The 14407-nt window shown below is 36.4% G+C and overlaps 1 protein-coding gene across 2 annotated transcripts in view; it reads right to left on the bottom strand.

Annotated features, from left to right (window-relative positions):
* DNAJC15 (DnaJ heat shock protein family (Hsp40) member C15) overlaps positions 1–14407 on the bottom strand; it is a 79991-nt gene that overhangs the window by 14526 nt on the left and 51058 nt on the right. For both annotated transcript variants that reach the window (XM_073013846.1, XM_007960267.3), the window contains exon 5: positions 8381–8451. In XM_073013846.1, coding sequence (XP_072869947.1) covers positions 8402–8451 — 50 coding nt within the window. In that variant the 3' untranslated portion in view covers positions 8381–8401. The remainder of the gene's footprint in view (positions 1–8380; positions 8452–14407) is intronic.

Raw genomic sequence — 14407 nt, 5'->3', positions numbered from 1 at the left:
GGAATTGCTTTTTCCCTTAGATTATTTGACGATGCTTGGTGTAAGGCAAGAAATTAAAAGTATGGGCAAAGGACACAAGAAGGCTGCTGCTGGGGCAGGCAAGGTATCACAAGCTGCTAAGACAAAAACTGTAGACTCAAAGATTTAGAACTCAACTGACAAAGGCAAGCTTGAAAATAGAGCCTGATACACAGCTGATTTTTCCCTCTAAGTACATACCAAATTCTGAACTTGTACAGGGTAGAAGCAAAATAGAAAGTTTCTGAAAAAAGCAAGAAGCTTCTGAAAAGCATAGTAAAGTTTTTGGAAGTTTCAAAATGCTAAGGAGACTGTGATTAGAGATCAGAACCTTCCAGGCATAGGAACCCCACTGAACACCCCAGAAACCCGGCCGGAACCCGTAGAGCAGTGGTTCTCAAACATTAGTGTACATTAGAATCAACTGGAGGGCTTCGTAAAACACAAAATGCTGGGCCCCAACCACAGGTTTTCTGATTAAGTAGGTCTAGGGTAGAACCCAAGAGTTTGCATGTCTAACAAATGCCCAGGGGAAGCTGCTGACGGCGTGGGGACCACATCTTTAGAAATACTGATAAAATGAAATACACCAACACTTGGATGATTTGTAACTCTCAGTGAAGCAGTATTCCCCAAATGACCAATGAATGATGTTACAAAATCACAGATGGGAAAAAAGAAAATTCAAAGTAAAAGATAGACCAATGGATTTTAATATAAGAGATTTTGAAAGTTCATTGGCATGGTTTCAGGTTCCACAATGCAACTAATCTTTAAGAAACTACCACTTGTTGAGTTCTGGTTTAGTAGCAAAGAAGAGTATCTGCAATTGTCTGAAAAGATGAATAAAATACTATTTCCTTTCCCAACTACTCATTTGTGTGAAGTCGTATTTTCTTCATACATTTAAACAAAACAATGTATCACAAGAGAATAAATGTAGAGGTTGATATAAGTATCAGGGTACTTTCTGTTAAGCCAGACATTAAAAGAGAGGTGCAAAAAGGTAAAACAATGTCACTTTACTCATTAGTCTTCACAAATTTTATTGTGGAAAAGACAAATTTTTATAAAGATTATGTTATCTATATTACTATGATAAGTTTAATATTTTTAAATGAATTAATAGGTAAATATATTTAAACTTTCTCAGTGTTAGGCCAACACAGTGGCTCATGCCTGTAATCCCAGCACTTTGAGAGGCCAACGTGGCAGGACTGCTTGAGTCCATGAGTTCGGGACCTGGGCAACATAGTGAGATTCCATCTCTACAAAGACAAAAATAAAAAATTAACTGGGTATGTTGGCACATGCCTATTGTCCCAAGTACTTGAGAGGCTGGGGTGAGACGATTGCTTGAGTCTGAGAAGCCAAGGCTGAAGTGAGCTGTGATCACACCACTGCACTACAGCCTGGGCAATGGAACAAGACCCTGTCTCAATGAAAACAAAGAAAAAGAAAACAATTACTCAGTGTTAATTTCTATTATTGTAAATACTCACAGAATCCATATAAAGTCTTTTTTGGTATGAGACAAAAAAGTTTGAAAACTGTTGCTTTCATACAAAATGTATGGCATTTAAAAAATTTACTTTGCATACAAACAGAAGGCCTGAAATCCAAATAACTATGAGTAATATATTTAAGAAAACAGAGGAAAGATGGGAAAGATACATGAAATTATAGAGAATTTCACAGAGAACTGGATTTCATAAAAAAAGAATCAACTGGCAATTTTAGAAATGAAATTAGAGCTTAATAGATAGTTAAGACAGTGTAGAAGAAAGAACAATGAACTGGAAAAAACTAATAGTCCCAGTATTACTTGAGAAGTGGCCAAAGTAATATTTTATTTCAGACTGTAGTAAGTCAAGAAAGTATGCTGTAGTTTTTTCTGTTTTGTTTTGTTTTGTTTTTTGAGATGGAGTCTCGCTCTGTCGTCTGTCGCCCAGGCTGGAGTGCGGTGGAGCAATCTCAGCTCACTGCAAGCTCCACCTCCCAGGTTCACATCATTCTCCTGCCTCAGCCTCCCAGAGTAGCTGGGACTACAGGCACCCGCCACCACGCCCAGCTAATTTTGTTTGTATTTTTTTTTGGTAGACACAGGGTTTCACCGTGTTAGCCAGGATGGTCTCGATCTCCTGACCTTGTGATCTGCCCACCTCGGCAGGATTACAGGCGAGGGCCACCTCGCCCAGCCAGTATGCTGTATTCTTTGGACAGTCACTAAAGAAATTGTTTTGTTTTGTTTTGTTCTCTCTGAGGCAGGGTTTCACTCTGTCACCTAGGTTGGAGTACAGTAGCATGATCATAGCTCACTGTAGCTTCCATCTCCCAGGCTTAAGCAATCCTCCCACCTCAGCTTTACAAGTAGCTAGGACAACTGGCATGTGCCGCGATGTCCAGATAATTTTTTTTTAATTTTACTAGAGAAAGGGTCTTGTTATGTTGCCCAGGCTGGTCCTGAATTCCACAGCCCAAGCAATCCTCTTGCCCAGGCCTCTCAAAATAAATTGTCTTTTAAAAAAAATGTATCTATCAAGTTATTAAAGAAAAAATTATAAAATTAAAAAAACTGAACCAACTAAAAGTCAAGGAACAGAAAAAGGAATATAGGTGAGTCAAATAGAAAACCAAAAGTAACATGTTTTATACATATATATACACACACAACACGCACACACATATATACACACACACACACGGCCAACATATATATGTGCATGTGTATATGTATATATTCAAATACCAGTAACTACATTAAACGTAAAAGGACTAAATAGTTACATTAAAAGTCTAAAATTGTCACATTCAAAGAAAACTGCATGCTGCGTGGAAGAGACAAACCAACAAGAGAGATACAAAAAGGTTGAAAATAAAAAGATGGAAAAAAGACATACCACGTAAATGCTAACCAAAGGAAAGCTGGTACAGCTATACATATTTTCGATAAGGTAGGCTTTATGGCAAAAAGCACTACTATAAACAAAGAGAGATATTTAAAACAAGGGAGAAATCCATATGTAATATATAACAATCCTAAATCATGTGCCCCCAAAATCCTTTTCACCATAAACAAACAAAAATCTAAATGAAGAAACAGACAAATCCACAATCACTGGAAGAGGTTTTACCCCTATCTTAACAGATAATGGAGTAGGCAGACAAGAAATAGTAAGAATGAAGAAGTTCTCAACAATACAGTCAACAAACTTTACTCACATATCTAGAACACTGCATCGAGTAACTGCAGAACATACACTCTGTTCAAGTGATCATAAATTTTTCCCAAAATTGACCATATGCTAGATCACTGAAATCAGAGTATGTTCTCTTCCCAAATGGAATGGAATTAAGCTAGAATTGAATCAATACTATAGAGATAACTACAAAATCCTCTATTGTTCAAAAATGAGGGAATGTATGTCAAATAACACACAGGTCAAAGAAAAAAATCATAATGAAAATTATAGTATTTTGAACTGAAAGACAGCTGAAACCAGTGATCTGAATATTCATTTCAAAAAATGAGAAAAAGGACAGCAAATTAAACCCAAAGATAGTGGAAGGAATGAAATAATAATGATGCAAAAATTTATTTTATAAATAGAGATCAATAAAATAAGAGATGATATAAATAAATTACTAATATTGGAAATAAAAATGTGGCTTAACTCTGTAATTACAAACATTACCAAAGTAATAAGAAGATATTATTAACCGACTTGTAACAATAGACCTATAATCCCAGCACTTTGAGAGGCCAAGGCAGGCGGAACACTTGAGGTCAGGAGTTCATGACCAGCCTGGCCAACATGGTGAAATGCCATCTCAACTAAATCTACAAAAATTAGCCGGGCTTGGTGGCACACACCTGTAGTCCCAGCTACTCGGGAGGCTGAGGCAGGACAATCACTTGAACTCAGGAGGTGGAGGTTGCAGTGAGCAGAGATCGTGCCACTGCACTCCAGCCTGGGTGACAGAGGAAGATTCCATCTCAAAAAATAAAAAAAGAAGAAATAAAAATAAAATAAATATATTGAATCAGTAATTTTAAACCTTCCCACAAAGAAGTCTCCAAGCCCAAACAGCTTCATTTGTGAACTCTTACAAATACTTAGAAATAAGATTAATGGGAGGCCAAGGTGGGTGGATCAAGAGGTCAGGAGATCGAGACCATCCTGGCTCACACAGTGAAACCCTGTCTCTACTGAAAATACAAAAACATTAGCCAGGCATGGTGGCGGGCGCCTGTAGTCCCAGCTACTCAGGAAGCTGTGGCAGGAGAATGGCGAGAACCCGGGAGGCGGAGCTTGCAGTGAGCCAAGACTGTACCACTGCACTCCAGCCTGGGCGACAGAGCAAGACTCCATATCAAAAAAAAAAAAAGAAAAGAAATAACACTAATCTTACACAAATACTCAGAAAGTAAAGAATGCTGCCCAATTTCTTTTAAGAGGCCAGAGTTTTTTTTTTTTAACCACTTTTACTTTCTTTACCACTTTTCACACAGCTAGCTCTTTCTCATCCTGAGTGTCCTCACAGAGGTTTTCCCAGTCATCCTATGTAAAGTTGCCTCTCTCCTACATTTTATATCTTAGCTCATACTTTTTATTGCCTTGCTACAACTTGAAATAGGTTTACTTGTTTTTTTGTCTGCTCCTCCATTAGAATGCATGCTGCCATGGGGACAGAGATCTAATTGTCTTGTTGAAGTTGTCTTAAGATTTAGCACAATGCCTGCCACATAGTAGGTGCTAAATAAATAATTTTGGAATAAATGGAAGATTAGTGTCAGGTTGTTTCCTGTCAATCTAATCTAAGAAATTATTTAATATATTAGTTATCACTCCCAATTCTGTTTTACTTACCGATTATTTGCCTTGTTTTTATCTATTTGTTTATTCATTTACTCACCAAAAAAAATTATGAATTTAGAATTTATGATGTGTCAGCCATAAGTTATAAAGAATAAGCTATGTTCTTTACTTTTAAGGATCTCAGCATTTATCAAGGAAAATCAATGCATGATTAAAACCAAATTATCTCTTTACAAAAAAAATTAGTTAACACAAAGGTTTAAATCTAAAATGTTGAAATGAAGGGAAAAGATGAACCCTCCAAAACAAATAGTCTACTAAATCTATCAAAAAAAAAAAAGCTAATTAGGCATCGCCTTTTCTTAGTGAATCCATGTTGACTCTTGGTGATCACCTCTTTCTTTTTCTAAATATTTAGAACACGTTTTTAATGTAATGTACTGTAAGAAATTACAATATATTATTACCAGGACTTCAAATAAAAATTAGCTTCTTTTACAATGAGAGTAATTAGAGAAAATCCATTCAACAGCATAATTACTTTGACTTGTTTTTAATCCCAATATTTAATTTAATTTTGACTTAAACACTCTAATAAGGAAGTGTGAGAATACTGTGTTTATTGAAAGGCGTATGAGTGGAAAAAGGTTGAGAATCTCCCCACTGCAGATTTCATCTAAATACAAGAAAGAACTTTCTAGTAGTTAGAGCTGTTCCCCAGTAGAGCAAGCTGCCTTGTGAACAGGAAGCTCTTAATCACTAAAAGTCTTGAAGGACAGCTAATAGGACATTTTCCCTGGGACACAGCAGAAAGTCCAGATTTAGGAGGCAGCACTGATTAGATCAGCGCCTCTCAAGCTATAGTAAAGGAGTACTTTTTAAATGTTTTAAACATTTCCAATCTGTAGTGGACCGATACTTTTACACAGTATGAAAGTATCATACATTTGGGTATCATGGCGATGTTACAAAGCTTTCTAAATGTTTACTTCTGTTTTTCACTTGCACAAACTGGCCTGGCAAGAATAGGCAAAATACACATTGATTAAGACTGCATTAGACAGCCTGTAAGAAATCTCTGAGCAATCTGTCCTCTTCCCTTCTATATTCACTGCGCATTACTGTAAAACCACTCATTTCATAACCACCAACCTTTCTTCATCAATTTAAGAAAAGCAGTCTAAAAGATATTAGCCTTGAAAGCATTAGATCAAGGACCTGAGATGTTTTTACTCCATCAATTTTTTATCTCACTACATTGAAAAAGAAAAATTTTCCTTTTTACCAAAATACATCTGAATGCTTATTTAAAACTAATTACAAAGATTTATTTTCAGCCATTTCCCACACCTAATTTTCTGGTGTCACTTTCTTTGCACAGCTGATAATGAAATGTGTAACAAATTATAGTCGGTCACACATGTGAAATTCCAAACTTGTCCTATCAGCTGGTAGCAAAACCAACCAAAAAGTTACTTGGGGGTGGGGTGGGGAAACATATTCATGAATTCAGAAGCACTAGAAATGAGATTTAAGTATTTCCAACTACCTATAATACCCAGTGGTGACCTGGCCCAAGTAAGTATGTTGAAGGATTCTAAGAAGAAGAAACAAAATTAAGAGCTGCCCATTCTCATACTTCCCCAAATACTCTTGGATTTCTCTTTACAAAGGCAATGAGGCATTTTTGAAAATCTGTTGTCTTCACATTGAAAACAAAACAATCTTCCTTCTCAAAAGATAATTTTCAGGTTTATGAGCTATCATCTCCCAACTCCATCAAAGACAGAAGTTCTAACATTCCTATCACACTACACCTCTGCTAGAGCAGGAGTTCCTAACTGTGACTATATGGATGGGTTTTAGGAAGTGCATGAACTTTCTGAAACTCCAAATGTTTTTAAATTTTGGGTGAATGAGCAGTTATATGGAAAAAAGTTCCACAGTTGTCAATATATTCTTAAGAGGGTACAACAATCCAAAAAAAAAGCATTTTTCTCACGTTAAAAATCTGATCTGAACAGAAACATAGGGTACAGCCTCTGCATTAATTGAACAGGCATAAAGGGTTATTAAATAATGCAAATAAAAATGACTTTAGAAATAAAACTCATATTTGGAGTTAAAGGAGTATTCGAGGCCACAATGCTGGCTAGAAGGTAGAAGCCAAAGAAAAATGCTGACCTCTCGCTCCCAAGTCCATTCTTTCACACCCAGCTACCCACACAGGGCCAGACTAAAGGATATTAGTAAGCCCACTACAGTCAACAATCCCACCTCGAATAAATACACCATCTCAAAATAAATCAAGTAATTATTTAAATACTACTGGCTCATAAGATAGATAAACATTTTCTTTTTTACTACAATTATCTAAAAATACATATTGTTAGATACATTTTAGAAGTTGGTTCCTTGCCAGCGGGCACAATCAACAACTTGTCAATCATCGGAAAGACAGACAGGAGTGCTTGGCCCTACTGCAATCAATCAGAGAAGGGTATTCACTTGACCTGGAAGGAACAGGGACTGTTTAGGAAAACAGAGGGCTTCCAGGAGGCACTTCAACACATTTCTTTCTTAGCCAATTACTCCAAAAGCCCACAATGCAAAGTAAATTAGCCGAGTGAATCTTTCAGTAACTGTTGAAACTGTTTAGAAATTTTTAGCAAAACCTCTTTTCAAAGTTTATTCTCATGTTTATTCACACTAAAGAACAGTAAGTGCAAAAACCAAGAGAGATGATGCTCAGCGAAAAGAATTTTTATGGTAAGTAATTAAGTGAGAAAGCTGAAAAGGAATGCCTTATTTTGGTATTGGTTAGGGTGGAGAGTAATCCAAAATTTGTTTTTAATTTTTTTTGAAATAATTAGAAAACTGAAAGTCTGTAAATAAGAATCCAAGAAACCCTTCGCTCTCCTCCCCCACCCCCCTTTGACTTCTGAAATACAGTGTAACTTTCTACCATCTGTTATTTTAAAGCAGAAACAGCAATGAACATATGGGCTTTCTCTCTCAAGCAGCTGTAGTGTAGTTAAAGTTATAATAATTGTCTTTCTGTAAGATAAATTTACATTAAAAACCTGGCCAGTTAAAAACAAATGGCTCGGCCTCAGAGTCTTCCAGAATAAAATTAAGAAATTCAGAATCATCTATGACATATTACATTCACAGATTTGGAGGAAATCCTCTAACTCTTGTGCTTTTACATTTAAGCTTAAATAAATATAACTTGTTATGCCCAAATCAGTTCATAACTCATGTATTTGATTTTTCTTGATCAAAATGGTAGGTGCATCACATGGGTTCGGAAAGTCATATATAAAAACCAGCAACTAAGTTCTTGAAAGCAGATAATATAAATCTACTTGTGTGAATCACTCCAATCTAAATGCTCTTCTATGAGAAAAAAAAATCACAATACATGTGGCACACAAACTTTCATCTCAACTACATATCATTTATAATGACTTTAAGTAATCCGAAAGGAATTCACAGCATATTTTGATATACATGTTATGAAAAACAGGAATTCTACTTACCTTTATCTGGGTGATTCAAAATCATGATTCTCTTATGAGCTGTTCTAATCCTAGCCTTGCCAGCAGATGGGCTGTAAAAAGAAATTAAAGTGCTTATAATAAATAGTGACAAATACAGCTTATAAATTAACGGTTTATATGGGTTTCAAGAAACTAAAACTTAATGAGAATTTCACCATCTTGTGGACAAATATGAAATTACAGCTTTCCACTTAATTCTACTAACCATCAAAATAAATCATTGATTCAATGTTACATGTGTTTTTCTTCAGACCTTTGTAATGCCAGTCCTCATTCTCAATTTAAAAAACAAAACAATATATAGGTTAGGGGAGTCAGCATCTGCAGACAACACTATAAGTTTGAAAACTTATGCTTCTAAGTTATTTTGGGGGAAGGCAGTATATATGGTGTAGCAGAAAAGTATTTGGATTCCAGAGGTACACTGCTGGACTTTCCCCATGCCCCTACCCCCTGAGAAGGAGTCTTGCTCTGTCACTCAGGCTGGAGTACAGTTGCATGATCTCAGCTCACTGCAACTTCCGCCTCCCGGGTTCAAGCAATTCTCCTGCCTCAGCCTCCCGAGTAGCTGAGATTACAGATGCGCACCACCCCAACCGGCTAATTTTTGTATTTTAGTAGAGATGGGGTTTCATCATGTTGTCCAGGCTGGTCTCGAACTCCTGATCTCGTGATCTGCGCAACTCGGCCTCCCAAAGTGCTAGGATTAAAGGTGTGAGCCACCGTGCCTGGCCCACTGCTGGATTTTAATCCCAGCATTGATATTTAAGACTGGGTAAACTTGATCAAATTTTTATCCTCCTGGTGCTTCAGTTTCCTCACTGTAAAACAGGGCTAGAGCAACTACAAGGATTAAATGAGTTAATGCCTACGAAGTGTTAAAACAGTACCTGGAATGTAGCAAGTGCTTCATTATAGTTACCTTTTATCTTTACAAAGGATCTCAAAACTCTTTATATCTCATAGTTGTTTAGCTTTGTGAGAAAAAACCCATGGGAAAAGCTTGGCTGTTAAAGCCTATGCAGTAAACAAAAATTAAAGTAGATAATTAAATAATCCTAAAATTATTTGGGTAGAACCCAATTTATCCAGTATTGGAAATGTTGCTCATTAGTACATTTTCTAGGCAAGGAAAAAAAATTAACACTAACAACAACAAAATCCTACTACTGCTACTTAATAGCTATACTATCTTGTTTAAGCTACTTAACTTTTCTGAGTCTCAAATGGGGATAATAATAGTTGACTTAAAGCACAGGGCAATTATTGTAAAGCTCAAAATAATTTAATTTGCATGGATGAACCACAACATAATAGTTAAAAGCATGTACAGATTCTACTATTTATTAGCTGTGAAAGTTTGTCTTGCTTAAACTCAGTTGCAATTTTCTCAAATGTAGCATACATGTAATAAAACCTACTACCTCCCAGGTTTATTTTAAAGATAGATAATATAAGTAAAAAGATTAACATAACCTAGCACACATGAAAATAAAGGATGCTCATGAGAATGTATTAGATATCTCCTGTGTTTGGAAAATAAAGTGTGAATAACCTAATTTAACATTTCTTGGATGGCTCGCAGCATTGTCATTACCACCGATTAAACTGTCAAGGTCTGCAGATGTTTGCTTGTCCTCCTACTAAATAGACCTAGAATGTTATTCGTTTAAGTTCCATTTTGAACAGTGCCTCCCCCATGCTATCACTGGTCAATCCTTGATTCTGCTATTGTTCTAGTCTTTGGAAGTTCCTTGCTAGTTACTTGCTACCTCTAATCTGTGGGTAAGTGACAGATCACCAAGCACATTAAAATGCACTATGAATTGCTGAGTAAGCACATTACATAATCTTCCATGAGTAAAATGAATTAAATATTTTCCTAGAAGGACTTAAGAGTATTCCTTTTGGCTGTTTACCTACGTCTTTCAGGCAGCATTCTAAACTTACTTTTTGGCTTGTGGGTATCTCCCCGATAGACAATTAAACATTGTCTGGTTAAAAGACGACTGAATTTTGAGAAAGTAACTGTTAAACATCATACCAGATGTATGAACACTATACTGTTTAACTGCCTATTAAGAAATAAAAAACATATTACATTGAAATATTACAGTTCAATGATTTCGAGTTCTGTGGCTAATCTACATTTATCACCTCCTTTTTTGCTACACAGGTGCTCTGTACCACGTCTTGCCTTTATTACTCATGTTTTCTAGCTGTTCTGTATGTATTTGGCATGTCGTGTTAGGTAGATTCTAAATAACTTTAGGGCTGAAGCTATGATTTGTTTCTTAAAACAGAACTTAGGATTGCATATAATGCAGGTGCTTATTAATGCATTTTACATCACCCTCCAAAAATGACTATAAAAGGTAAACTCCTTAAAAGAATACTCCATATTAGTAAATACTAATATTATAAAGGATTACTATGCAAATAATTTTAAAGTAAAAAAGGGGGAGCTTTAAAAACCTTATTTCATAAAGCTCATTACCATGTGGCCCTCTAAATAATGAAGATCAAAGTTCAGTAAAATCCAAATTTCATATACACAACACACACATACACACATATATATGTCTCTGTCAAATTTCCTTGATAATCAAGTACAACGCTATGAAAATCAGTCCACATGGTTTTGTACATAAAATTCCATAAAGTATTATGCATACTGAGGTACACCAACCACTGAACTAAAGTAAACACAAGGAAGGAAAGTTCATATGCACAAGTATGGCATTCAAAACACTCTGCCTTTAAGATAATAATGATCAGACTCCTAATGGTGAGCTCTGGAAATGAGACCTATTCTGCTTTGCTGGCAGTGTTTATTTCCTTTTAGTTATTATTATATTAAGTCTCTTGGACCTTAATACATTTTAATATGAATACATACTTGTTGTTGTAAAGATTAAACAACATGAGAGAGGCCTAGTTTTTAAGTTTAGTATAAAAATTAAATGTAGCTAAGATGATATACCTCCAGTATACACAATTTCACTATGAAGCTGAAAATTTAACTTTAAATATGATGTTACCCAGACCAGAGATTTCAAACGGCTCCCTAGAATGCACCTGGCTGGCAGTGGGGATATGTGGAGTGGTGTTCTTGGACCTTGTGGCAAATGGAGCAGTTTTGGTTTCATCTTTTTTTTTTCAGTACTGAGCTTCTGAGTAACACATAGTGATATGGTTTGGCTCTGTCTCCACCCAAATCTCATCTTGAATTATAACTCCGATAATCCCTGCATGTCATGGGAGGGGAATCGGTGGGAGGTAACCGAATGACGGCGGCTCGTTTTTCCTGTGCTGTTCTCATGATAGTGACTAAGTCGCACGAGATCTGATGATTTTATAAAGGGCAATTCCCCTGCACATGCTCTCTTGCCTGCTGCCACTATGTAAGACGTGCCTTTGCTCCTCCTTGCCTTCTGCCATAACTGAGGCCTCCCCAGCTATGTGGAACTGTGAGTCCATTAAACCTCTTTTAATTTATAAATTACCCAGTCTTGGGTATTTCTTCATAGCAGTGTGAGAATGGACTAATATAGTTTATATAAACAGAGTTCCACAAAAGTTTTTAGAAAGCTTAGAAATCTTAAATGCGCTGGGAGTGGTGGCTCACGCCTGTAATCCCAGCACTTTGGGAGGCCGAGGCGGGTGAATCACAAGGTCAGGAGATGGAGACCATCCTGCTAACATGAAACCCTGTCTCTACTAAAAATACAAAAAATTAGCTGGGCGCGGTGGCGGGGCGCCTGTAGTCCCAGCTACTTGGGAGACTGAGGCAGGAGAATGGCGTGAACCCGGGAGACGGAGCTTGCAGTGAGCGGACATCATGCCACTGCACCCCAGCCTGGGCGACAGAGCAAGACTCCGTCTCGGAAAAAAAAAAACAAACATAAATGTGCATCATTTCAGACAATATACAATGTTGTTGATAGGTTCTTAAAAACTGTGATTTTAAGCAAAATAACGTATGGCAGGTCCCTGAATAATGTCATTTCCTTCAACACCCTTTCTTTGTAACATAGATGGAAAACAAAAATTGGTTTCATTAAAGTCATTTTGTTTAAAGTCACAGTTTACAAGAACCCATGGGTGATACTAAGTGAGGACTTACTATACCAGGTATAAAAACAATTTTCCTGGGCAGCTTTGTAAAATAATTCAGGCTTTTTGTTACAGACATCAGTTATAGTGCAGGACACTACTCTCTTGCAAGGAAAAACATAAGGCAAAGACTCAAATATGCATTTCAATAAACAATTCTCATTATACGTAATATGTCAGAATGTACAGAATCATTTTGAAAATAGGTTACCCAAAGGATCAGCTCCGTTTCACCTTCACCTGCCTGTTACAGAGTCTACATAGCTGAGAATCAAGGATCACAGAAAATGGAACCATAGCAATATACTCGCATCTTAAATCATCTTATCATAATCAACATTGCCTGACTGAAAAGAAAGGGCCAGATGAAAGCAGATAAGTTTTATTCACCTTTCCACTTAATGTATTAGGGCAAATGTCTAGCTTCTGCATTCGTGACAGACATGGAAAGAAACAGGAGCCAAATTTTTTTCAGCACCTGATATTTGGTAGGTATTATATACAAAGGTATCATCATATCATTCTTATATTGTTCCAACAAGGCAGAATATTATTAATCTCAATTCAAAAATGAAGAAGTCAAAGTATAGAAAAGCTAAAAACAAAACAAAACAAAAATGCTTGACCAAGATCATACAGGGCAATGCCTAAGCGACAGAAGCCGGGGAAGAATCTGCTTTGCTTGGCTGACATTTATTGAGTAGTTAGTAAGTACCATGTGTTGCAGACACATGTTCACTGTGGCACTATTTACAATGGCAAAGATAAGGAATCAACCTCAATGCCCATCAGTGGTAGACAGGATAAAGAAAATGTGGTACATATACACCATGGAATACTACGCAGTCACAACAAATAATGAGATCACGGGCTCTGCAGGAACACGGGTGAACTGGAGGCCATTATCCTCAGCCAACTAATGCAGACACAGAAAACCAAATATCACATGTTCTCACTTATATGTGGGAGCTAAATAGTAAGAGGGGAAAAACAGACACTGAGGCTTACCTGAGGGTGGAGGGTAGGAGGTGAGAGAGGAGCAGAAAAAGTAACTATTGGGTACTAGGCTTAGTACTTGGGTGACAAAATAATCTATACAAGAAACCCGTGACACGAGTTTATCTTTATAATAAACCTGCACATGTAACCCTGAACCTAAAAGTTTAAAAAAGAAAAAACCAAACTTCCAAAAAAAGAAGTTCACATATATTATATAATTTAATCTTCATGGCAACCTCATACAGTTAAAACTAACCTATTATCTCTATTTTTCAGATGATGAAACTGGGGTCACCCATTTAGCAGGTGGTAAACTGGTATTTGCACCCAGATCTACTTGATATCACCAGAGTCTGTGCTCCTAATCACTGAATCTTCCAAGTGAATTTTATACAGCTTTCAGTTCTAAGGGATAAAACTTTATAAACATATCTTAAGAGAGTATAAAAATATAGGCAATTCCTGTCTGTCCTAACAACATAAGTGCCCTGCATAATACCCTCAAAAACCTTTGTACTTGGTTTTATAATGTGTTTCATACTCAGATTTCAAGATCATTAACAGGGAATTTTGGGAGGCCAATAAAAGTTCAGGAAAAATAACAATGCCATTCTGAATGACATTAAGCAAGAAATAGTTGGCAGTATAGCTAACTTTCTAATCTGACTTTCATGCTTAAAATGATTTTCTATTTTCTATTGTCTGATAAGGAGAGATCTCATCTCTTCTTAGATGAGATCTCTTAAATAAAGCACCAAGCTAAACTGGGTTCCTCCTCCCAACTCTTTTGTTTTTTCTGCTAGGTCATAAAAAGTAATAAAATGTTTTGGCTTTTTAAAAAAATCTTTAAATTTTAAAAAATTTACAAGATATCAAAAATGTTTTGTCAAT

Source organism: Chlorocebus sabaeus, chromosome 3, assembly GCF_047675955.1.
Source record: "Chlorocebus sabaeus isolate Y175 chromosome 3, mChlSab1.0.hap1, whole genome shotgun sequence".
Lineage (NCBI taxonomy): Eukaryota > Metazoa > Chordata > Mammalia > Primates > Cercopithecidae > Chlorocebus > Chlorocebus sabaeus.
This window is presented reverse-complemented; position numbering and strand designations above follow the sequence as displayed.